The following is a 27,178-nucleotide window of genomic DNA, read 5'->3' as shown; positions in this document are numbered from 1 at the left end:
GCGTTGACATACAGCATCGTCCTCCAGCGTCGTCTCAAGTCTAGACATCGCCACAAATTACCTGCGCATTCATTACGTAGCAACTATGCAATAGGCTAAACGTACTTACCTAATCAATTTTAAAAAACCTTGATTCATTAAATCATCAAGGCTCTTAAATGGCTTATTTTACTTAAAACTCTACCTAGAGTTAATAACAGAAAATAATAAAACGTTCCAGCTATTATGAATTATCCTAATTTTATAACGTTAATCATTAAAACTGCTCAGCTTTTGATAGAGGAACAAACTTCCGAAAATATAGCATATAAGTAGCAAATAGGAACGTGTTAGTAAAAATCTTTATAATAAACGTTGTCAGTAATGATATCTCTTTGATATCACAGCATAAAGACACGGGTTAATGAGGCATTTAAAATTATTCTTAGAACCGTGAAAGATGAGAGAGATTATAAAATTGCGCGGCGATAGTGAGTGTTGTAGAGACAGTGATAGTAATCGTGACAGAGATATAGCGGGATTATTATATAACCCCATACTTGTATTATTGGCATGTCCAGTTTGTACAAGCCAAGAATTTTACAATGAAATCGTACTTTGAAATATTTGTCAAAGTGCTAATAATTTAAAGACACATTATAAGAATCCTTTTGTCTGCATGAGCTTTCTAGCTATGTTTAGTGTAGTGTTTCTAAGCTAGCTAAGAGTTGCTTTAATATATGTTCAGATTAGTTGAACAACTCCAAGTATAAGAACATTCGAACTATCTTTACGGCTTAATAATTTGAATAATTTAGATTATCTAACTGGGAAGCAGTAACGTTACAATTCACTAATATCAATCTAGAGTTTAAACTTGAATTAACTGTAGATAAAAGCGGCACAGCGTAGAGTCGTAGTGATAGCGAAAGTGGTAGAGATAGAACAACGAGATAATTGAGATAAAATTACTTATGCCTACCGGTGAGTGGCGCAATGTTTTAAGTCGTAAACATCGCGTGGTTGAACGTTCTGCTGATTTAGTTTCAATTAAGTTCTTGTTATGTTTTGTAGACGAGTTAGACAGCAAAAAAAATAAAGAAAATAAATGGATACGTTTAAATTAAATTGAATCATTAGTTGTAAAGGAGAACTTAACGTAGAATTTACCGAAAAATAATTGCTTTAGACAGTATTCACCACATTGCGTACTCTCGATTTCGATTTACTATCGTAAATAAACACCAATTGGATACACGAAGACACAGCTACATTGCTGCGTGCTATGATCGTTTGTTAAGGCGTTAAACTATGTATTTTGTTTGGCACTATGATGAGAAATAACGTTGCCTAATATGATACCCATTGGTTTTATAAGCTTTCATTTGGAGATGCAGTTTTATATAGATATCAAAATATTTGGTAAGTTTTTTGAATTCCTCATTGTTTTTGAAAGACTCAGAATGATGAGATGGGGAACTACATATATTGAATAAGACCTATTTACAAGCCTAAGCTATGCCCACTATAGATATTTATTGTCTGAATGCGCCTTTGCAATTGTCTTGTTCCAGTTGTTTAACATTGCCTTATCTTAAGTTCTCCTCGACTGTCCGCCTGTCGCAGCTACGGATACATCCGACACGTATCAGCTTTCCAGAAAAACAATATAAAACCGCTTTATTGGAAAATAACGTAAGTCACGCTAAACAATTCAATCAGGACTTTGATCCTAAGTTTAAAGTCCAAAGAGTGACAAACAACTCATATACTCTGTCTATATGTCTGAAGACAGAGTCTATATATTGAGTTGTTAGTCAATTTCATTAGTGATTCTGATTGGGGTTTTAGGATAACTTGTTTTAGTGATTGCATTATAAAACAACTTCATTATATTCCAACTTACATCTCTATTACATGTAATTTTAAAAGTTACAAAAAAAATAGCGTTCTTTGACGGATGTTTAACGGACGGATAGGTTAAACATCTGTAGAACCACAAACACAAAATTGCAATTACCTAAGCTTATTCAAATGCATGTTTCAATTTTTGCTTCAAAGAAAAAAGAATGTAAACCTGTTAGTCTGACCCCTATACCTGTATTACAGTAAAAAACCACACACAAGACGTAATACGAACGATCAAAGTACACTTTTTGATGACGAAGTTTTGTGTCTTAGATATTAAATTTGAAGGAGCTCACTATGTGAAGGAATGTTTAAGTTTCTAGAATACATTATGTAATTCAACTGGACAAAATATTATTTCTACGAGCCATTTTATCATCTACATAAATGATAAGGATAACCCACACCTGGAGTAGGTACCTTATATAACTATAATTATATAATTTACACATTAAATACTTGTGTTAAATATAAAGGTCAAGTAGATAGAAATACACAGTAAAATAAGTAAACACATTATAGATATTGCTTTATTTAATAAAATTATAGCCAAGAGAAGTTCAACCTCCAGATTTAGTTTGAGCTAGAACATGTATAAAATTATTAATAGTCACAAATCACAGGAAGTAGGTAATATCACTAGAGAGAAAGAAAATAAAATCATCTTTCTACGTACACCTAAATACGAATTACAGTAATAATATCACCACTGAGATACCTACATTGTAATGTACGCGATACATTTAATTAGATCTAACTACTCCGAAGATGAAATCTATGTTTATGTTCTAATAGAATTTATGATCTAATACAAAAGTACACTATAAATACTTAGGCTAACAAGATACTCTAGGCGAATTATGAAAGCACAGTTTAGTGATGATTATACGTCTATGTACCTACGTAGTACATTATGATCTACACTTATTTGATTACACACTGCCGAACACGCATTCGTCTATATAGAGATTTAAGCAACACTGATGCTAAAATCTAAATTCCTAACAATCAAATATCACAATATAGCTACTTAAATACATGAAAATTCAAGATGCGTCTATATAATGTACGGTACGTCTATTTCGTGTTACGAATTAATAAATGCTGTCTGTCGAATTACAACAGTAACCATGTTTCATTACAAGCGTTAAGAGATATCATTCTACTAGGAGTAGTTAAGGTTTCGTTCATTTGTGGACACTAGGGAAAAATACCTGCGAAGTGAGACATTTAGTATGTATAGCTCTCAATGAAAACTTGTGATGTTATAGAAACTGACTGGTCATTTTTTATTTTGTTTTATATTTTGTATAGATTTAACATCTTAGAGTTACACTTAATATTGGTGGCAAAAAATTACAAATGTTAAGAATACATTTGAACTTATTCTAACATTTAGATTTAAACGAGTGTGAAACAAATGTGAAACTCGTAATGCATGACATATTACGTGATTCATGATGTACTTTTTATAAAATACTTCATTTGATATCAATAACACGTAAATCCTATACATTTAAATGGTAAATTGTCCAACTCTTGTACGAATGTTTTAAAAAATAATATCTTTCGTCATAGCACAAACATAATTTATGGTACACATGATTTACTACTTTAAACGCTACTACATAGCTAGAAGAAATACCTAGAGTTCGTGAAAGTGTGAAAATTTTCCTTATACAATTAATAAATACAAATTAAAATTAAGTCGATTATTGCTATCCGTCATAAAATGTAGGAATAAGGCTGTTTGTCTTATTCCTAAACTTAACTTTACCCTGATCTTTTTACAAGGTCGGCTCTTATAATATGTATGAATATTATCGTAAATACCAAAAGAATTTGATACAAGTGATTCAAAAATATTTTTAAAATATCACCTTTTATATTAGAATATTAAAAGATTTGTTTATTGCTAAAGGTGTTGAGTTCACTTGAACGTAATAATAATATTCGCGCGTTTGTCCAACGACATTTAAGTAAATTATGTTACTTCAATTAAATAAAAATATATTATTGCTTTTATGTTGAGAAAATAACATTTTTGTAACGGATAGGTTAGGTTAACTACATGCACATCAACAAAATTAAATACATAGGAAGGATTATATAGGTCACAAGCATAGGTAATAAGTATTGACAACTTACATCGTAACGATTAGACAACACTCGCTTATACATTACCATCGTCATAGAATAAAATAGATAAATAGACGTATGGCAAAATGGCGACAGACCAAACCAAAACATATGTCCTAAATCAAGTTGATAAAATTTAAAGTTATTAGGAGTGCACTTTGTGTACTCTCTACATACATTATGATGAAGTTCAGTATACTACTTACAGTTATACTTTAAAATTCAACTAATCAACCTAATCTAACATATCTACTAAAATTATAAATTACTGTAATAGTGCTAACATTTTATGCTTTGTATTATTTTCAACCGTTTCGATTATTTTTGCGACATGAAAAGCTAAGAAAGACACTTTTAAACAGGTGACAGTACCGCACCTTAATAATTTGTACTGATTTCCCAATGAAATAAATACTAAGGAAATCGTTTTACTGTGACTCTATAGTTTATTACCATCCATAAGTTGCTATACCGGTGTGTATTTGTTTGCTATGCTTTGTTAAGTACTATTATAATGTTTGCGTGTAGATTGTCATGTTTTCCATTATATCTGTTTATTTGCAACAGTGACATAACCCAAAATTCGTCAGATATGCTGGACATACACAATAAGGTAAGTTACATGGCATGAAAGCTCAGTAATGATAACTTTATATGAAATTAGACTTTATTTGAGATTGTTATAAGTCCTGCTTAAATGCCAGTATAACCTGCATAGAAAAGTATACAAGTAGACATATAAAAACTCGTTACAATAGCATCGTATCAGATAAAGAATAGCTGTAACATACAACGGCCTAATCTTAAAACGCGAATGAATAAGCTAACACTTAAATATATTTCCACAATAATACATAAATACGTCTAAAACTTTTTGGTGTTATGTCAATGTTATAAAATAAGGGTAAGAGGAAATGAATTTGAGGTTCACGTGTGTAGTTTGGAATGGAGTGGCAGTGTTCAGGGCTGTAGGAGCGGGCGGTCGGCCTCTGCGACGTCGGTTGCACGCAAGGGGTCCTGTACTTCAGCGCCGGCCTCGCCGTTGGCCAGTAGTGCGTCACCGGGGCCGGCAGGGGGCGCCTCCACCTGCAAAATGACATGTAAGTACATTCATTAGAACAAAATATGAATACCATATCTTATTTCAATTGCCCGTTAGGAACGACACGTTGAAAAAAACATTGTAGTTGTTAACGGCACATAAGATTAATATAAATTGTAGAGATCATCGCAGTAACTTTACAGTTTCATGTTCAGGAAATGTGGCGCATATAAGATACCTTTATATTTTGTACACTCGGGACTGAACGTATTTGTAAACTCAATGGTTTACAAATTCTTTTCTTACTAATTAAAAAGTGTTATGTAAACTAAGCGCCATATCGTAAGTTTATTGAAGATTGAAGGTAACAATTAAATATTTTTCATTTTCACTCAAAGGTGGAGCATAACGAAAGTGTATAAAAATCGAAATAGCCAATATCACTGTGGAACTGAACGGCTTTTAACATCGTCTCACACACAATTCTGATAAAGTTTACAACCAAAATACTTACCTCAATAAGATTCAATAATACAAATAAATATAAGTACTTATGCATACTTCGCTCTTCATTGTCATAGAAGTAAAATGTAGGTAATCGTAGGGTATTGTTTCTTCGTAGTAAATGTTGTAATGCGCGACGAGGCGGGCGGCCTGTCCGTGCAGGGCGACTTTCGGCAGGTCGGCCTGTCCGGGTAGACTGTCCGCCGCGTCGCGCTATACTCCTCAATCTGCTTCAATGCCCAACATATAAGAGCATTTGTTTCATATTTTCCTCCTTTATATTCCATTTTCTGGTCCGGTCTTCAGCTTGTGTCGCGGTTTCTCACATTTGACATAAATTGCTATAAAAAAACACGAAAAAAGGCGTACCTATTTCTGCACACGTGCAGACATAATATCATTCATTGTTCACAAATATGAAGGGTTCACAATTCAGCAGCTAAATAACACTTATAGGTTAAGTTAATAGTTAACAACCAGAAAGGTAAGGATACAAAGTATTACTACCAGGGAGATAAGATGAGAATAATATAGAGTGTTACTGACGGTATGTTTGTCGTTGGGTCCAACGGGCGTGTCTCGCTTGCCCTGCAGGTAGTAGGTCATGAGCTGGCCCTTGCCCTTGACTGCCACCAGGCCGCGCTGCTCGAAGTAGTAGCCGAAACTCTGTAAGATCTCGCAAGTCTCCTCTGTGACCTGCGATAAATGAAAAAAAAACTATAATTTCACGTTTACTTGGAAAACTTTTTCCAGATATACAATTAGTTACAGGTATATAAAAAATATTTTAATCTAAACGAATCCTAAAACTTAAAACATAAAAAATTGCTGCGATCATAATTAAGTAGGTATACTAACTTGTATACAGCCGGCCTTGCCAGTGCTCTCCATTCTTGAAGCGACATTGACAGTGTTGCCCCATATGTCATAGTGAGGTTTCCTGGCGCCGATCACACCAGCGGTGATGGGTCCGTGGTTGACACCCATGCGCAGCACAAAGTGGTTGAAAGACTGCTCGTTGATAGCCGCCAGCACGCGTTGTAGCTCTAGAGCGAATTCCACGAGGCAAGCCAAGTGCGCCCATCGTACCAATACTCCATCAGATGGCTGAACAATATATCGACTATTAACACGTGTAGTAACGTAGTATATGCGCTACGGAGTATGTTGTCTAGAAAAAGACAGATTAAGCCTAATTGTGAACAATAGTTTACGCACCTGCATTTGTCGCGTAGGATTAAGGCCCGAGGCAGCCATGTACGTAGAACTGATCGTTTTTATTTTAATGATGTCCTTACTAAACTTCGCATCCTCCAGCAACTAAAAGAATCCAAAAATAGTTAAGATACTTTTGTTGACATGCATTACGTTATAGTCATATTATGTCAAGATAACTACGCACCAAATCAAAGTCTGATATAACTTCGTTGAGAAACCGTAAACATTCTAGGCCTTGGTTATTAACCGTCTCTTCCGAGTAGAACTCTGTAATTATTTAAAATTGCGCGTTATTGCCATAGCTAGTATGCAAAGTGTGTATAACGAAAGTAAGGAAATATGCCACAAGCACTCATAGTAGTTTTTCAACTGTTTGAAAATCTGTTTACCTGAAAAATTGGGCATTGAAGCAAAAAGCACTCCAACTTCAGCGTAGCTCTGACTGTAGAGGTCGCGGTGGTGGTGGCGCGCGCCCATGAAGTGCCTGGCGACGTGCGGCGGCAGCACGTTGTGCACGAGCGCCTGGTTGCGGCGCCGCAGGTCACCCGCCTGCTCCGCCTGCACGCGCATGCGCTCGCCGCGCGAGTGCCTGGCGCGCTCCAGAGACTCCACCTGATACAGGCGAATAGTCAACATCTCCTATCTTAATTTTAATTCGCTAAGCTTGCAACATTTCATATATAAAACCCGTTCATAAAAGTTCGGTTTCTTTGTCTAATAAATCTTTGCGTACTTACGTATCTGTTGAAAATTATTAACGCGATCACTATGAAAAACAGCATGACTATGTTGCGACCGCAGTGAATACGGGATCTGAGGAAAGAAGTTATGATTTAACATAACGGTAAAAAAAATATCGTGGGAAAACCTTGCATAGTCGAGAATTCTATGCAATTATATCATATATATATAAGGGATACAACGCCCTAACCCAAACTGGTCTACGTAGTAAACTCAGGTCTAAGCAAAGGAGTTTAAGCCGTTATGCACATTGGGACTCCGATAAGTGACTTACAAAATATTAAAGAGTTCCTCAGTGATGCAATCGGTGGTTGCATTGTAGGGCTTCAAGTAAGGGTCTCTGTCGAGGCTGGGACGAGCCACAAGTAATGCCGGGTGCATAATGGCAGGCACGGCGTGCATGGCGGCCAGGAACAGCAGCAGGAAGCTGCGGACACCTGCGTTCAGCGGCGACACCCACAATGCACCGCAAGCCGCCGCAGCCCCGATCTGTTTAACGAATCAATTCTTAATATCTTACAACTACAAAAGTGTGAAAAAAATGTCGATGTTTCTCGATATGTAATATTTTACCATATGTTTAGTAATATGCTTAGTACAGATTCACAGAAATGGAAAGATACAATACATGGTAGTAGTAAGAAGGATGTATGCAGCGACGCGCGCCCTCGTGCTGAATGGCGTCGTCTCGCAGCCCGTCCTCCAGCATCGTCTCGAAGTTACCGCAGATAACCTGCGCATTCATATAATTATTCAGTTTTACCCAACCTCAACATTTAGCAGAATGTTGCTTTGATAAAATTATATTAGGTCGGGGAAAAAGTTTTTTCGCATTATAGTATGTATGAACTTGTAATAAAATCTTTTCTCTACCCAAAAATGCTCGATATTTGGGTACCTCACGAGCTCACTAAAAGAAACCTAGTGTATCGTGTACTCATTTGTGATTCTTGAAGCCAAAGAGATTTTATTACAAGTTCATACATACTATAATGCGAAAAGACTTTTTCCCCGACCTAATATAATTTAATCAGATGCTTCAAACCGATGGCGGTTTAGAAAATGAAGATAAATGATGGAAGAAGTCATCCAAAAAAATCGAGTTCGAATTGACTGGAAGTATACTGTGATACATTCTTAGCGAAAGGTTGAATATAAGTCTTACCAATGGCGCAAGATTCGCTGACACGAACATAGCAATGTTGAACATTCCGCAGGTCAATTTCCAGTAAGGGCTCACGGTTTTTTTCTGTAAAATTTATTATTATTTCCTTATATTTTTTAAATTACAATCTAATTTATAATCGCAAGGATGATATTTCTGAAGGTTAAATATGTTCTTATAAAGGGTACCAGATTCTATTCATTAGTATATAATCGGGTAGAAAATATAGGAATTTATTGTCCCGTATAAGGCAATAGGTCGATTTTTTCTCAGACAGTAAGCTCTAGTGTAAATTACTATTATCTACTGCTTATGACTCTACATACTAAATACTTGCCTTATACTGTGAATATCGGTAGCAAGTGTAATACACCACGTTGATTAGGCCGGTCTCTAGCACGAGAGCGAGGTAGACAGCGTGCAGTGACCACGTGTGCGGTACTGCGAACTTTGTCAGTACCATCACCGTTGGCAGTAAGATCAAAGGCGGCGCAGCCACAGCCAGCGGACACGGATCGTTGCGACGCTCGTACACCTCTTCTGCACCAGACGCTTTGAACGACAAGCATAGAGTTGTCGCGTCTGCTAGTTCCCTAGTATAATAACATACAATGAATTTGTTAATACCATTACCCTACAATTAACCAACATCTAAAACATCTACTACCGTAATTACATAATATTTTACAATATTGTAGGTAGACAGTTACAGTTTCAGATACACTATACAACAAACATGCCTCTGCTATAACATTTATCACCGTAAGCCATTAATTAGAACAACTACTGTCGTATATTATACTGTAAACATTCAGATATACAGTGTGATTACGAAAGTTTTGGATTGATTTACGAGACCCTAAAAAGCATCACGTAAAAACCGTATGCCTCTATGTTACTGAAGAATAGAATGGTATATGTGTTTATTGACACGGTTTCATTAGATGTACCCAAAATAGCACATTGTATTTGCAATATAGGTACGCTGTATCTGGACGGATCGATCTTCACTTGATTTCAAGGTGTGCATCGGAATTTCACACCATTGCGCTATACTAGTCGTTTCATATTTTGTTTTTACAAAGGGAGCAGACTTCGTCAAACCCACTTACAATAAATTCAGTGATATAATAATAATTGTATATACCTAGTTGGTATATTAACGCTTCTACTTGTAACAAACTTAGAAGTCGATAACAGTCAAGTTTATGCGAGAAACATAACGATGAAACTTCGCAACGGAACTAAGGGTGCAAATACAATGATTGTGACACATAATCTATTTAGGTCAACGAGCAAATTCTAGAAACGAGCATGCTAGTCGTCAAACCGCTCTCTCAATTATGCTCTATGTCGAGATGGTTTTGTTCTTCACATTCCAGCGAAAATGTAAAATGGAACTGAATATAATGTCAATAATGCAAATATGCACGATCAAATAGTTTGTTACGATATTTAGGCCAATGAAACAAACAGATAAACAGTTGCACATTCATACTACATTGCACCGATATCCTAAAAGGTTATTTATATGTTATTGGAATATACTTTTAAATATTAAAAGTTTCGTAAGTATATGTAGATGAATAACTCTACCTACTATTTTCTAATCTGCAGATGCTACCGACTGGGATATCGTAAGAGGACTCGAGCCTTACTGAACACAAAGCAAAATAGAATCTCGTAATCTCTATTAAATGGCAATCGGAAGTTGGCCAGTCTATTGTAGTGCTGGTGAACACACGCCCGGCACCCGCATAGTCCGTGAACACAATTTGGACTAGTATTAGATGTCGCATCTTCTGTTAATCGCAATGCAATTGCACATACAACGTAAATATTATTTTAAAGTGATTTCAATGTCATTTGGCTATTCTTCTATATTAATGTTTACACGATTCTGCTAGTAATTTAATACTATTTTTTAATCATCATATCAAACAAATCAAAAGTTTAATATTTACTATATTTCAAGTGACTCGATGTCTATGCCTACATACCTATTCAGCACAAAAGGAAGTGTAAAAACATCTTAATTTATCCTAATCAACTTAAAAAAACCAACAAATGTTTACATAAGAATATAATTCACATAAAATAGTAAATGATCGTCTCCCGTGAACTTACTTGTCATCGTCTCTATTGACGAGTTCTTCTTGTAACATGCTAAGTATTTTCTGTTCTCCGTTGTCCTTGCTCTCGTCTTGTGGCGACAGAACCTACGAATAATTTACGAAGCAAGTCTATGTAATTGACAAGCGGAAAATCAATATGAGAGCTCATGATTGGCGTACAAGTATACAGCGTCAACAGTCAAATGTCCGAACGATATGTAAATAATGAACAATCGATTCGGGTGAGATTATTTTAGCCTACGTCAGCTAAACTAGGAACTATCTAGCTCGGGCCGCCTAGTGCCCTAGTGTCCTATTTATTTAGGCTGGTGGCGCGCGAGGGGTGTGAGGAGTGGAGGCTCGGGGCGGGGCGGGGGGAAGCGCAGTAGTGCACTCACCGAGTCCTCGTCGTCGTCGCGGAGGTCGGAGAGCGTGTCGGCGGCGTCGCCACCCTCCGCGGCCTCGCCCTCGGCTGCACACTTCTCCTCGCCTCCCGACCACTACACCACACAGGGACACACTAAATATTATCTTATTACAACATGACCATTACAGTAATAAATTATGTTTTCCTCCAAACACAAAATCCATTATAAATAAGCCAGCGAGTTAGTGATCATAAATCACTGAGAGCTTTTTAAGGAGAACTGTTAAATACAATCTGTTGCTGACAAGTTTATATCTAATTTTAGATAGTAGGTACAAAGCATTTCTACATTACACTTAAAAAGTCAATATTCCATTTTTTTTTGAGTTTCTTTATATTTTTTATCAAAAAAAAGGTCCAGTAATTATGGTTTCATAAAATTTTCCTCTATTATTGATTAATGTTAATTACTATGAAATGTCGGTCTAAAGGTCGGGGAATACTTACAAAACTTTGTTTGAAACTTTTTATTAATAATAGATTTCAGAATAACAAAAATGGGTCACGACTCACGAAAATTAGACTGCCTGTATAAGGAGTGCCATTGGGAGAGCTAACCAGCACTTGTTAGTTATCATATTGTGATCCAGCAGGTCAGTCTCATAGCTAAAAATAGGTAGGTAGGTACAAGTACAAGTGGGGTACTTTTAACATTTTAGTTTAATTTATCCAAATCCATGATTAAAATTAAATGGAACACTATGTCTTAACTTGAAGATAGATATACGCATGTAAAATATGTATACTCTTGTCCTTGGCCCACCTTTTTAAAGACTTGAAACCAAATATTTTATCAATATTAAATATTGATTGAGTCTCCAAAATAGATACCTACGTACTGAGTACACACAAACGTGATATTGAATGTGTATTAACATTCAATTTCTAGTACACTATTGAGCCATTACAGATATTAATAATGTACAGAAATAAGTAGGTATGGTTGTTCTCCCGTCTTAACTCTGAAGTATGCCTAGTTAAGACAACTTCCTAACTTTAACTGCTGCCGTTAAGAAGTTGTTTCATCCGAAGTTTGGTTATGTTCAAACATATTACGAGTTCAATAACTTTTGATTATGCTGTTCGTATTTATTCAATAAGGCATCATTTGATTGCTTATTTAGAACTTTCCAGTAACTCTGATTTGTTTCATATGTATATCATTGGCCATTGCTATAAATATCAAACCTAGTCCCATGACGTGTTACGTAAAAAATATATTCAACAACACAATAATACACTGTAAAATTATATAATTTGAGCATTTTTTACCAAGAAGCATTTTTTGTTTACTAAGAGAAAGCAATATTTTTACTTTCTGCAAAAGAAGATACGCCTACTATAACAGCCAAAATTAAAGTACCGGTTTACAAAAAGTTAACTATTACGTTGGTGTGAAAACGGATATTTAATGAACGTTAAAAGCTACAAGCTCCAATTTTCTTCATACCAAACACTTTTCAGTTACTTTTTTTATTAAAGAACAAAAGCTATCAATTAGAAAAAGTAGTACGGTGTCATTTTTATATGTTGCAACGTATTACGAAAATATTTATCTGTTTAGCTGTTAAGATAGTATGGATATTCGTATATTCACATTTTCGTTCTATAAATCGAATACAATACAGTCTACACTATTAAGTCCACGAGTATATCATTATACCTTCCAATGCGCTGACCTGGCATTCTTGTTTGTCAGCACTTTAGTTCAACAATCTCTCCATATCGATATAAATTCAGTATCTACTATCTTTCAGACTCTTCAATATTATAACGAGCTTTACAGAACCGATCAAATGAAAACTCACTATTTACAAAAGAAATAAATACTAAGTCTTTGAGTGATATATAAGTACGGTTATTATTTTAATACCATCTGATTAGGTCATCAGTACCGTATAAACGTTACATTCTAAATCGAGGCGAGTAAACTTTTATAGTTTATCTTGATACTGTACATTTGTTTGTACTATAACCATCACACACAAGGCACTAATGGAAACGTAAAAGAAACACACCTAAACTGATAAAATATACGACCGCACATAAAAAAATATTACCGAGATATTAATTTGAATTAAATGTATTGTTTTGATATAAACAGTGGATTTATATCTTACCATTAACTTGTTATCTTACTCATTACAAACGTAGTACTCACGGGTTTAAGAACTCGAGATATAAAGTATGTTTTGATTCCCGCTTGTCGTAACATTTCTTCACGGCGTTCACCGTGCGCTGGTTCCACCTCAAACTCGTTATTTAGAAAACTCAGGGTTACTTCAGAAACATGTACGCGTCTGTAAACAAAATGCTTATAAATAGAACGTACATACATAAAAAGAAACGGCTACAAAGATGAATAAATAAATCTTTCAAAACATCTTCGTATAAACGAGCCCTCTTCATGAAGTAGTTAGTACAACCGGAACTCTTGGTAGTTACGATACAAACGACTCTTGCAAACATCTCATCGGAACGTCCATTAAAACTCTCGCACGTAAATTTAGGTCATGTCATGTAGTCGTTCAAGCAAAACACACAATAAGTTCTTTATGAGCTTCCTTACCCTGCCATCCCACTGCTTTCCATCTTATTGGCAAGTTCGACATCCCTCGAATAAACATCGAATTGCCATTGTCTTTGACCCAGTACACCCGCGAGTACGGCTCCCGTGTGGATACCCACTCGCATGTCCACGGGCGAGTTTGTAGTCTGTTGTACGTATCTGTTAAATAATGATGCTAATCGGTATAAAAACTTACTACATTAAATTTTGTTAAAATATAGTAGTAAAAGAAATTACTAGTGTTAATTGCAATCTAATGTAAATACTAACTTGATAGCTTTGACCATAGAGAGACCCATGTGCACACAGAGAACAGCATGATCTGGACGTTCTACAGGTGCGCCGCTGATACAATAATAACAATCTCCAAGAATCTTAATGCGAAGTTGCTGGTATTTCTAAAAAATAAAATAACAATTTACAGGAGGCGCGAGTCGAATATTAATTTACGGTAGACGAGGCTCGTAGACGTTATAATAAATTTAATTTTCTTTACCTCAGCGAGACGATCGAAACGAGCAAATAGCTCATTCAATATTGCAACGAGATCTTGCGCTGAATACGTTGAGGAAATAGCCGTGAAGCCTACGATGTCGGCATACAGAATACTGTGATGAACAAGTCGTATATTAATAGTTGTTATTGTCACAATTATTCTTACGCTATTATGATAAACTGTGTAATATTGGCATACCTAACGTTTTCATGGCGAGACATGTATATTTTCTTAAACTGAGTGTCAATGAGTCCGAGATCTTTCCGCATCTGAACAGCGACATGTTCCGGTAGTACTGACAGCAGCAGTCTCTCCTACAAATAATGCGATACAATATTCAATAAGGCTGATCCAAAAATTGCGATGATCACTTCTATTTGTAGGTGTCGTAAACCGCTGCTAAAAGGCACGAATGCTCTTGTGTAATCTCAACACCGTTTCAAGCCAGGTGGTGTGTCAGTCGTCCCCGTCAAATATATCTCGGTGAGATCATTACATCTAGCATTCAAAATACACAGGTAAAGTGTACTTATACCGTCAGCGCTAAGTGGGAATCTTCATATTGAATTGTTCAACTTACTGTAAGTATTTTCATTTAATTAGGGGCATAACAATGTTTCTATATTGATCACGAAACGAGCAAGCAGTATATCAAGATAATTTTATCTTTAACTAGCTTATTCCCGCAGCGCCGCTCGAGTGTAATTGATTTATTTAGGTAGTTATTCTATCATCGTTACTTTTCCTGGATTTCTAAAAATATTAAAATGTAAAATGAGAAAAATCTGTCTGACTATTCTCGAGTTGTAGCGAAATGAACGAACTAACTTTTATTTGTACTGCTATTTATTACAGACACATCATATAATACACAAATAATAAATACTTAATTCAGAAACGAGACGTAGTTGTTTTATGTATTACGAAAACTATCACAAACATTGATAGATCAATTTTACCTGCTCTTTACTTTGTTGTTCGATCGTGAGTTTGTCACGTAAGCTTCTTTTTGTCTCTTGAAATGAGCTGCGTTGTTGTTTTTCATTTATTGCGTATGCAGTTCCACCCAACAATGTAGCGCCAAGGAGTAGAGCTCCGTTTGCAACTTGCTGTCAAAGCATTAGGCTTGTATTAGACTTCCTTATGATTTTATTAAACGTCTCATTCATTGAATTATTTTAAAAAATAAGTCGTTAAAATTTTCTTAAGTCATACCTGAAGATAAAAATCTGCGGGTAGCCGACTTTCAGACGAACATGCGTTGTAATATTGGACTTGCAGGTAAGCACAAAATGATAACGTGCTATACAGGATCAACAACAAATAATGCAGCGGCAGTGTAGCTAGGGTGAAATACTGCAGTACTACTGCCCAACCAAGCAACTCGTTGTAGGAGTCTCCGAGTCGCCGAGATCCGCTCACTAGCAGCTGAATCCATAACACCAGCCATGCGACATGGTTCAGGATGGGGCGTGCAGCTCGGACGTATGTGTAGACTACGCCCAATGTCAGGTTTGCAAACGACGCCACCATGACGGAGACGTAAGCAAAGAGCAGATCCCGCTCCCCCGGGACGACGATGGCGAACGCTTGCAGTAGCATACCGATTGCGAGCAAATGAGGAACTGCTTTTTGCCTCTGTTGCTGGGTGTACGCTGAGTATAACTTTTCTTCTCCTATGTCTGTGAATCCCCATGGCGGTACTATACATATCCGACATGCACATTTGTTACCCACCGCTTGCATTAGTTTCTCCATTGCTTTTAGTGATCACTCATAATATTTAATTCAAACCGTACTTGGTTAACATTGCTCTCCATTATTGTCATTATTGTTTTCACGGATTTCAATAACAACTGAAATTGTTAGAGAATGACTATTGTTTAATGATATTATATAATTGAGAAAATCATAGAATGTTGTTTATACAATTAATATTTCTAATTGTGTATAAATGGTGACCCCTATTAAACTTAGTAAGAAGGTACACATACCTACGTGAACACAGAGTGATGTACCTACATATATTGATGAAAGATTAAGTAGCATGAACTACTGAAGCAACCGGGCTTAACGATGAGCTATTAAAATAAACATTCAAGATGAACTTGTAGTGAGATTATATTATAGGTATGTTTTAAATATGACGTACTGGCTGGGGTGACACGCCTAGCTAAGTCCCGCCGCATAAACTATTGTTCTCATATTAAAGAGGCGAGCCTATTGCGATAAAACTGTCGTATTGCATATACATAGGTAAACTTTGTAAGTAAAAGGTTTTTTAGGAGACCGTTCACTAGAATATATTAAGACACTAAATATATAACGCAGGAAGGTTGGTTTAAATTTTTCATTGTTTTTACTTGTTGCAAAAATGTACGTGTCACACGAAGTCATTTGAGTTTCTGTCATAAAGGTACTTATGGTATTGAACAAGGGACGTTAATTTTGTTGAATCTACTCCGTTATTAGTAATCTATGAAATCATCAATCAATCTATGAAACATGTCATCGCGTCAAACGCGGCGATTGCAATATGTTTACGACGGTTTTAATGAGTCCATCGAGAAAAAATGTTTATTTAGATGAACGCTGGAGTTAAAGTATCCTATAACATTTTAATCGCATGTTATACATAATAATATGTCACTTTGTGGCAAGCCATTACTTGTTTTTTTATATTTACGACTTCATACGCGTCGATTTGAGCGCTGAGTGATAAAGAAATATATGACAACAACGCCTGCATGTATGATTATTACAAACTTTGATATTGATTGTTACGGTCAGGGGCAGTTAGAAACCAGCCTCAATCTATGTACACCAGAAATAAAAATGCCAAAACATTTTAAAGAAATACTCTATGTTCTCTATACACTACCTACAGGGGGTTCATTCCAGACTTGATGCAAAAACATAACGACCACATCACTTTATATTATAAGTTGCCAAATAATTATGTAAGTTGGCACTTAATAGAAGTTACAAATAGTAAAGGGTTGGTAAGTGAAAACGAGTTTTCCTTGGACCGGTTTACCTCGGTTTTCAAAAAGGAATTTCCAGTTTTTGGATTACAAAGTGCAATCTGAAGAAGAAATGATGACATAATCATAATGCAAAAGTGTAAACTTTAACGATATGTATACGATACCTACATGTCTCATAAACGTGAGAGAGATCATCAGGCGGAGACTTTCCGTTAGCAAGACGGCTTGATCGAGGACGCCTGTGTAATGAATAAATTACACGCTGAAACATTGTTCCGATATCCATTCATTAACTGGGCCGTCTAAAGACGTACTGTACACTGACATACACAACGTACTCGTGGTTTTGTCCACACTAATTTCAATATTGACAATCGTTACGATGGATAAGTAATGTGACCGTGAAACTTAAGTCACAAGTTATTTGTTTCACTTATACCTACTGCTCATTGCCAAACATTTACGTGGCAGTTAGACACGCGTTACATATATGTACAAAAATTTAAACGTGCATTAATTTAACATCATTGTACTTAAATAAGTTACTCACAGTTTAATTTAGGATTATTACAAAAAACAGAAATGCCCTGTTGTTAATGAAAGTCGTAGAACTCTTATACATTTTCGAAATACATAGATTATACAATAGGTAGGTTGGTACATTTAAATGAAAACGATCCTCCACGAATGACTTAATCATATTATACATAATAGGCGTAATTGCTCTGAAGGAGCAATCATGAAAATATGCAAAATGGCAGTAGGGTACGTGCTCCTTCACTCATTTCAAACAAGGGTTATCCCCTTCTACCCCTTTCTAAATACCAACCTAAAGACTAGTATAAATATTATTAGGATGATGTTATCATTACCCGTAGCGGCATGAGGAACATGTAATAATGTCTACATTAAATCACACAGTTACTGAAATATAAAGTTACACAGACCCTCGCTTATTTTGCAAACAATGGCATTTTTTCTGATAACCGTTTCTGAAATACGGATTTCCGTTTGTACCAAAAGATAACCCACTTACCTTTATAGAACAGGGATAATCTAATGTATAAAAATATAAGTAAATGTATCTGACTTTTGCTTACACGACCCGACGGTTGAAAATATTTTTTTTATTATCTATTTGTTCATGTAGATATTACTTGATTGAGATAGGTAGAAATATTTGATGAGAATTGTATTTTTAAATATAATCTGACATATTAATCACATACCTACTCGTAGTTTACGCGAAATAGTACGATGGTGGATGTGGGTAGTGAATGGTTCAAGGTATCATGTATCTATCTATCTGTATCTATTAGAAAATACGGTTCTAAAGTAGTATTATTTGCGAATTTCCTAAGTCCTGTGTCATCTACCTAAGGAATAAATAAAAATACAAACAAAGGTAAAAATGTACGTTCGCAATACCCAACAATGAATTTAATTTTTAACCCTCGTTCAAAGCAGAAGCATATGCCGAATACAAGTAAATACCTAATTTAGAAATAGACCAACTTATAAATTTATTGCAGGCTCCAAGTTGAGATGTCTCTCAACAGAACACACAGCTGAATATTAAAGTCAAGCAACGTAAAGTGCAGTCAGCTGAATGAATGGCCGCTTAGTGGCATACGCACTTGAGCGATTTCCGCGCACATTACACATCACTTTATCTCAATAGTCAGCTGTCAATAAACTACTAAGAGGCACTTTGCTCTCTTTGGAAACCTTCGCAATCTGAATTACCATGGTCTTAAATAATTCCAGCTACTAAAAACCCACGCACTGAGTGGGTACGTTCGCGTAGAAAAGTCAAGCATATTCTACGATCATTTAGGGCAGCATTGGAATAGGTACTTAATGTAAAAACCACTTTAGACTACGTTTTTTTACTGTAATATTAGCTCTACTACCTACTTCTGAAGTACGTATTTAGTTAATTTGTCACTTATTTGTAAAACCTATTGAAAGATGAATTTTATTAAGTAGGTAGATAAGTATCGAACCAATCAGGGTAGGTAATTAAACTTACTACTAGGTACTATGTAAGTATCACTCTAATATTGACCATATTCTGAACTCATTTTCAATTAGGGGTTAATGAGGTGTAACGATGACATACTATATGTATATCGACTAAGTACCTTATTAGATAATTAAGCTAATTACATGTTAATGATAGTGACATACCGAGACCAAGTACTATCTATATTCTTGCTCACATTTAGAAGACCACAATAATTCATATAGAGACATTTTATCTGCAAAAGTCAGCAAACAAAGGCAAATATATAGCAACGTTTACAATAAATTGTAGCACAATGATACTAGGGCAAATCTTAGTGTTAATATAATATTCGTCAAGTACTTGACCCAGTATACTGTAAAACCACAATATCATGAAAAACAACATTCCATAATTTTTTCATCGTCGATTTACGATAACGATTACGAGCTACTTCATTTATTAATATGATATATACTTATATATTTCCCGCCTAAATTACAGTGCCGATGATGTAAGCAATCTCAGTAAGTCTTACTATTGACCCATAAATATTTAAACCATGAAAGGAGATCGTCGATATTAGAAATCCGTGCGTAATACCGTAATGTTGTAAACAAGAACTTGAACGTTTTATGCGGAATATTACTGATTGAAGTGAAATAGTCCCGAAATATTGAGCGTGACGGTTTCACAGGGCGCGGGTGGTAGTGCGGGCGGCTCGGGCGGCGCGAAGGCGGTGCGCGCACGTGCCCGCGTGCGACTGCCGCGCCAGCAGCGGCCGCCGCCCACCGCGCCGCCGCCCGCCGCGCCGCCCGAGCCGCCCCACGACACCCGGCCGCGCCAGCCCGTTTCACTACACATTGATTCCACACTGTGTATTTTGTTAACATTTCAGTGGCTGTTTTATTATTCCTTTCTAACGAATACCCAAATTTTGCGGAATTATTGAAGATTTTCATGCATAAACGTGTATTTTCAGGACTGTTATTACGTGTGTCGAAAAATGATTTTACTGAGTAATCTCAGTTTATTAGTCTTGGCCCCATTTTAACAAAGCCCAAAGGCTACCATTATACTAGTAGGAAGTGAGGTACTTTTCCTACTGACTTTTTTGTTAATTTAATTAGGTACATTTAGCCATAGATAATCTAAAAGTTAATATTTTGGCTTCTTATTCATGATTAGTTAAAGTCGTTATTAAAATGTCCCACGAATTATTATCATAATCTAACGACCGTCGCGATGTAAATATAGGCACTGGCCTTAGTAGTAATTAATCCTACTTAAGTTATTAATAAAAAAATAATTATTAGGTATCAGCTGGTAATTATTTTGATCTTATTATGCTGATTCTGAGTAATCTTCTGTTAATTAAAAAAAACAGCCCATGCTATTTTATAATAAACTTCCTCCACAAGAAAACGGCTAACTTGAATTGGATAAAATTTGGCCGGCTAATAGAGTACAGCCCGGGAAGCACGTAGATAGATGCAAGAGTATATAGAACCACTACTAATTAGTTTTATGAAATACGTTCCAACAAACGGGAGCCGAATTTAACTTGATTTTAGATCATTATGGTCGTCTCGTATTTGCTGGCTGACTCATGCGGCTCCATTCGTATAAGTTAAAAAAAAATAATGTATGACCCTGGGATCTATCTCCTTACTCCTTCAAAATCAATTTCGCATTTATAATCCCTAATATCATAATATTTAGTATTTATTGGTAATAAATTTAGGATTTAAACTCAAGTCTTTTGGTATTCATGTACCGAACTATACCTACCTAATTACCTACGTATCCTAAATACTTAGGTATATAATCTTAATATTCTACGATGTAACGACAATTTTTTAAGTGAGTAATAACATGTAACAATTTTGTTATGATTTCAGCGGGTCTGAATTTGTTAGCTTGAAATGACGTAGGTAGGTAGTTATCTATTAAGCGTCTTATATTTGTGGACAACAACGAGAAAGCTTGAGAATCCCGTTGGGGCTTCGTTAGTGTGAAACTAACATAATACTTGTCTAGCTCCCAACAGTCCACAACAGTCTCGGCAATATAGCTATAAAATTACGAAGGTTCACGCGAGGCAGCGCAGTTACCTTGTGAATGCGTAATTTTGTACATTTTTAGCGATAGACTTTGCTAAAAATGTACTTCGTTGTTAAATGGTTTTTATACCTACCTACCTATCTACTAAGAGCATCGCTCGTGGGACTACAAAACTACTGGGCGGATTTTGCTACAGTTTTCACCAATTTATAGATAAATAAAGTAAATTACGAAAGTTTTTGGCTCAAATAAGGTAATGACTGTTAAATATAACAAGAAAAATATCGAGCATGGAGCTTCGACCGGGCTCCGAGTTTGTGGCAGATTAACGTTTGGGAAATTAGTAAAGAATAACTTATAATAACATAACAGACGGGACTTTGATTCTTATTATGAAAACTATTTATGTGTTATAGGCAAGGCTGCTTAGTTAGAGTATCTAATACTCATGCGATGGGTTCACAAGAATACAGATTGTTAGGTCAAAAAAAAGGTAAGTTTAAAAAAAAAATGGTAAGTATACGCCTTTGCCACAAGGCGGAGGTGTCCTAGTTGGTATACTCTGATAACAGTTAAACTCTCTAGGACTGGCACATCGCTGGTAGGTAACTGCTACCGTAAACTGTAGGTATATAATATGTGCATAATAAAGCGCCTCAGGTTACTTGTTTTTTGCATTAGCACTTAAGCGCCATGGGCACATCAGTTGACAAGAAAGATGGGAAAACATAGTAAGGCTAGTAGTACTCAGTGCCTACTTAACGCCCAAAATCTGAGAAAACGTAGAATTATTGAGCTAGTTTGTTAGTCAAATACATTGTAACGCAAAAAAAGCTCTATATGAAATTTTATTACAAATTAATTATACCTGCTCCTGATGCTTTTGTACAGTAATTTTGGAGATAATTATACTCTCTAATACTTTTTTTTATGTAAAGAACTTTTGTGTATATTTTCCGGAGACAAAGCAAAATACTGTTCTTTTGGTTTTAGGACCGATGATAGATCTGTCAAATCGACAGGTCTGTTATGTCAATCTGTCAGTTGTCAATATTATTTGTCAATTGCTTGCATGTCATCTGAGATCTGCATCAAGGCATCAAGCTAACAAACTTAACTACTTCATTATTAATTACACTAAAAAAGCTACACTAGCAAATTACTATACTTTCGTTTAAATGAAAGATGTAAATCTATTTTGGTCAAGACCATCGTTAGTTGTTGTTTTCTACAACTGTGCATAAAAAAGTCATCAATCATGGATGCAACGTTTATGAAACCGATACAACCTCACATCTTTAAAGCTATTAAAGATTTAGATATTGCTACGCTTATGAAATGCTCACCGGACGAAATAAGACCTATAATACCATGTCTCGTACGTATGGCACTGATATCTCCACTAGATGTCACCAAGTACTGTGCTGAAGCTAAGAAGGATGTTCTCATCATACTCTCCGGTATAGACCTGGTCAATTTTATCGTATCACTGTTATCTATCGAATTTAACACTTTGGAAACTGATCTTAAAAAGGAGCAACAAATGAGGTAGGAAAATAACAATCTTATAAGCTGTTATTAAAATTTGTCGAAGTCTGACATATATAACTGCCAAATTTTATCCTATTACAGGCAAAAGAGTGGATCACAATGCACAGAAACTTTCCTCATTCAAAGTGTCTCCAATGGAATAACAAATGACTTTGAACAGTCTGACTCACCACGGCGTGTTCGTCTTGTGTTATCTGAACTACTACAGATGCAGGCTCAGCTAGTAGAATATAACCAAAACAAGCACAGCAACCCAGAATATACTATAAAACCATCAGAACTATTTGACAATGATGTTTATCTAGAGGAGGTTACTGATGTTATTTGTATAAGTCTGGCTGAATTACCCAACTTACTGAACATATGTGATATTGTTGAAGTATTACTTCATGTCAATAAAGGTCCCATCATAATATCATGGGTGGTTGCTAATATGCCTGACACACTACAAGAAGGTATGTATTTCGTTATTGTAGAAGTAAGTCAGTTAAAATGATCAGTAGCTCAATTCTCTACTACTATCAAATACCGACAACCGGCTTGTCATTGATAAATTTTGTTGAAAATCTAATCAACCACTGATGGGTGTCGTAGGACCTATTTTAGCATTACATTCTAAATGTCAAACTTTCGATATTCGACAGTACCTTGACGTACAGACAGTGCAGATTTGTTTGGATTTTTTTTTCAGTGGCTGAGTCTCTAGTGATGAATGCTGATAGGAGTGAAGAAGGTGGAATTAGAGCTAAGACACTTGCCACTCTTTGTGCTGCCTGTCCTCACCTGGCAGCTTCTGTGAGAGCCAAAGCAGCATCAGCATCACGGTTACCTTCGTTGGTGATCACATTAACTTTATCACATCATCAAGATGATTTGGTTAGTCCAGCATTTGTGTATATGAAGATGAACTCATAATCATTTATATTAAGACAGAGTAGTTAATATTTATTTAATTGCAAACTGTAATTTGTATCTTGTTTCTTTTCACAGGTTTCTTTCATGTCTGGGCTTATACTTGGATCAGATCAAACAAGCAGAGCTTGGTTTGCGACATTCTTGCGGAACTCGCACAAAAGGGGCAAAGGGGATGGTCATGCAGCATTAACTAAATTACGTCAAGAATTGCTTAACAGATTGAAGGAAGCCACTGCTGGTGTTGATGCCTCTGCACTTTTGAGGCTTTATTGTGCACTTAGAGGCATTGCAGGGATTAAGTTTCAAGATGATGAAGTTGCTGGCTTGTTGAGACTCGTTACCCAGAAACCACCACCTACACCGGCTGGAGTTCGATTTGTTTCTTTAAGCTTATGTATGATACTGGCTTGTCCATCTCTGATGGGTAAGTACCTTTTAATTATTAAATATTTAATTAAGACAAACTGCTTGATCTCTCATAATGATATAATTGTTTTAGCTGCACCTGAACATGAAAAAAAAGCCATTGAATGGGTGCAGTGGTTGGTAAAGGAGGAAGCATACTTTGAAAGGTATTGTGATGTCTAAAATTAATTATTCTCATACAGTATTACATTTTAACTAACTAAAGAATAATATATGTATTACATATTTGTGTCACTATGTGCAATCAATTGAATATTTGAAAATATATTAATGAAATGCTTAAATTAATATTTACATGAAAAATTAAGTTATATGAATGGTATCTAACAGAAATATATCTTACTGTTTCAGCAATTCAGGAGTGACGGCATCATTTGGCGAAATGTTGTTACTAATAGCAATTCACTTCCACTCAGGACAGCTCACTGCTGTGGGTGAACTTGTATGTGCCACTCTGGGCATGCGAGTGCCAGTCCGCCCGAATGGTCTGGCTAGAATAAAACAGGCATTTACACAAGAAATATTTACTGAACAAGTAAGTAAGATATTTTTGTGCTCAATAATAGTACCACATCAGTAGTTAGCCACATTAATAAACTATTGTTTTAAAATTTTGCAGGTTGTTACAGCCCATGCTGTAAAAGTGCCAGTCACAGTTAATTTGAACAGCAATATTCCTGGTTATTTACCAGTTCATTGCATACATCAACTGTTAAAATCTCGAGCATTTTCTAAACATAAAGTCCCAATAAAAAATTGGATATACCGCCAAATATGCAACTGTACGGCACCACTACATCCAGTCATGCCAGCATTAGTAGAAGTTTATGTCAACTCTATTCTTGTTATCAACAACAAGGGTACAAACGAATATGTAAATAAACCCATAATGGAAGAAGAAATCAGAAAAGTTTTCCGAAATTCCATTTTCGGAGCTAATTTTGATGTACAAACTAAACCATTTACACCAATGGAAGTCGACAATGGAGAATCAGCAATTGACATAACTATTGAAAAACCAACATTAGCGTCGCAACTTTTATTAATATACTACCTCTTATTATATGAGGATGTGAGACTATCAAATACAGCTACACTTATCGCAAACGGGAGGAAAGTTAAAAGTTATTCTGCAGCCTTTTTATCAGAACTACCAATAAAATATTTATTGCACCAAGCTCAAAAGGACCAAATGAGCTATGGAGGGTTATTCAGCCCTTTACTGCGTCTGTTAGCCACTCACTTCCCTCAGTTATCACTTGTTGATGACTGGATGGATGATCAAATCTTTGGAGATATTAATCGCCATCAAGTCGACGTAAACCTTTCGGATACGTCAATAAATGAGGCCTTACAGACTATTGAAGAAAACCCTTACAAAACAGGAAAAATATTAAAAGCTATGCTCAATAAAAACCCAACTGATATTTGGCCTTTTGCTGAAACATTTGTGAAGTACTTTAAAAATGTACTTGGTGATCAAGTACCTCGGCATATACAAGAATTATATCATGAAGTTTGGCTGCGCTTAAACACAGTGCTACCTCGCTGCCTGTGGATTATGACGATCAATGCATTATTGGACATCAATGGCATTACCAAAAACGTTACTATTACGCAAGAGAATGTTTTAGTAGATCCGCTTCAAGTATTGCGATGCGATATACGTGTTTTTAGATGTGGACCGATACTGAAAATAATTTTAAGGATTTTAGAGGCGAGTTTAGCTGCGTCTAGAAGTCAACTCAGTAGACATTTACTTGATAAACCATTACTTGAAAAAAGTGGTCAACTTACATCAGATGCCGAAAGAGAAGAATTAAAGAATGCCTTAGTAGCCGCACAGGAGAGTGCTGCTCTTCAAATATTATTAGAAGCGTGTTTAGAGACACCAGAAGACGAATCTAAACCTGAACTGATGTGGTCTTTGCGAGAAGTTAGAAGTATAATATGCTCTTTCCTTCATCAAATATTTATTTCGGAGCCATCCCTCGCTAAACTGGTACATTTTCAAGGATATCCGCGAGAACTTCTTCCTGTTACTGTTCAAGGAATACCCTCTATGCATATATGTCTTGATTTTATACCAGAACTTCTCAGTCAAGCTTCTCTCGAAAAACAGATATTTGCCGTCGATCTTGTGTCCCATTTATCCATACAATATGCATTACCGAAAGCCATGTCTATAGCGAGGCTGTGTGTTAACACACTATCTACGTTATTATCGGTGCTCCCAAGTGACTTGCGTTTGGAACTATTTCAACCGGTCTTGAAATCTCTCGTACGAATCTGTACGGCATTCCCTTCACTTTTGGAAGACATTACTTCATTGTTGTTACAACTTGGACGAATATGCGAATCGCAAGCTTCTCTCGGACACTGCTGGAACGATACTAGTATATTAGGAGAAGGCGCTTACGTCCCCGCAGAAGCACAACCAGAGACAAAAGTCTTGGTTGCTGAGGTTTTATGCAGAGACATAAAATTAACGATGTCTGAGATAGTAGACAACGCACTTCTAAATGATAAGCTGTACTAAATATTGCAATCAAACTAGATAGATATTAAAATAATGTATAAGTAAGAATATCGTTTTATTTAACCGAATAAATTATTTAATGATAATATCCTTCTAGCCGATATTCGGCTTCTAATTTGTGTACAATAAACAAGAACTAACTATTTCGTCTCATAGCTAGATGGATATCTGTGAACATATGACCGACATGACCAGTGAGACGTCAGGCGTTTGACCCACGGCTTTACGTGCTTCTCGATGCACGGAGGTATACGGGGAATTTCAAAAAAATGGCACACTACTTGAATTTCTTATTCAAAATTTTAATGATGCTCTAGGATATTATTTTGGATGAAATTAAAATAATCATAGTATCTAGTTTGTAAAAAAAATAGGTTTTTTTCATGTTC

The 27,178-nt window shown here is 35.9% G+C and overlaps 2 protein-coding genes across 6 annotated transcripts; one reads left to right on the top strand and one right to left on the bottom strand.

Moving 5' to 3' along the window:
* Positions 1–2,399: 2,399 nt before the first annotated feature.
* Positions 2,400–20,051, bottom strand: Ac3 (Adenylate cyclase 3). 5 transcript variants are annotated; one of them, XM_076136082.1, is made up of 21 exons: positions 19,944–20,051; positions 15,518–16,158; positions 15,262–15,411; positions 14,501–14,616; positions 14,303–14,414; positions 14,077–14,204; positions 13,807–13,965; positions 13,399–13,537; positions 11,209–11,310; positions 10,824–10,915; positions 9,034–9,289; positions 8,697–8,780; positions 8,160–8,264; positions 7,806–8,020; positions 7,528–7,603; positions 7,180–7,402; positions 6,975–7,057; positions 6,791–6,892; positions 6,431–6,679; positions 6,119–6,268; positions 2,400–5,112 (listed from the first exon to the last, which is right to left on the bottom strand). In XM_076136082.1, exons 2-21 carry the CDS (start codon positions 16,058–16,060, stop codon positions 4,987–4,989), a joined length of 3,210 nt encoding a protein of 1,069 aa, XP_075992197.1. In that variant the 5' UTR covers positions 16,061–16,158; positions 19,944–20,051; the 3' UTR covers positions 2,400–4,986. The 5 variants fall into 5 exon arrangements, with proteins under 5 accessions (XP_075992197.1, XP_075992192.1, XP_075992193.1 ...); XM_076136077.1 differs by having other exon boundaries at positions 19,898–20,046; XM_076136078.1 differs by lacking the exon at positions 19,944–20,051 and adding an exon at positions 19,773–19,904.
* A 2,369-nt stretch (positions 20,052–22,420) lies between these two features.
* IntS2 (integrator complex subunit 2) lies at positions 22,421–26,828 on the top strand. The gene is made up of 7 exons (XM_076136076.1): positions 22,421–22,906; positions 22,991–23,364; positions 23,601–23,785; positions 23,900–24,248; positions 24,324–24,396; positions 24,602–24,785; positions 24,870–26,828. Exons 1-7 carry the CDS (start codon positions 22,617–22,619, stop codon positions 26,787–26,789), a joined length of 3,375 nt encoding a protein of 1,124 aa, XP_075992191.1. The 5' UTR covers positions 22,421–22,616; the 3' UTR covers positions 26,790–26,828.
* Positions 26,829–27,178: the final 350 nt, after the last annotated feature.

Source organism: Anticarsia gemmatalis, chromosome 3 (assembly GCF_050436995.1).
Source record: "Anticarsia gemmatalis isolate Benzon Research Colony breed Stoneville strain chromosome 3, ilAntGemm2 primary, whole genome shotgun sequence".
In the NCBI taxonomy this organism is placed as follows: Eukaryota; Metazoa; Arthropoda; class Insecta; order Lepidoptera; family Erebidae; genus Anticarsia; species Anticarsia gemmatalis.
Note: the sequence above shows the minus strand (reverse complement) of the source record. Positions and strands in the feature narration are given on the sequence as shown.

Bases quoted from the DNA above. Each gene is read 5' to 3' on its own strand.
- IntS2 (XM_076136076.1), top strand. From the start codon at position 22,617: ATGGATGCAACGTTTATGAAACCGATACAACCTCACATCTTTAAAGCT. The intron at 24,249-24,323 runs GTAAGTACCTTT...TAATTGTTTTAG, and splicing joins GGCTTGTCCATCTCTGATGG to CTGCACCTGAACATGAAAAA. The intron at 24,397-24,601 runs GTATTGTGATGT...TTACTGTTTCAG, and splicing joins GAGGAAGCATACTTTGAAAG to CAATTCAGGAGTGACGGCAT.
- Ac3 (XM_076136082.1), bottom strand. From the start codon at position 16,060: ATGGAGAAACTAATGCAAGCGGTGGGTAACAAATGTGCATGTCGGATA. The intron at 14,205-14,302 runs GTAAAGAAAATT...TTTATTTTTTAG, and splicing joins GTTTCGATCGTCTCGCTGAG to AAATACCAGCAACTTCGCAT. The intron at 6,269-6,430 runs GTTAGTATACCT...CATTTATCGCAG, and splicing joins GCAAGGCCGGCTGTATACAA to GTCACAGAGGAGACTTGCGA.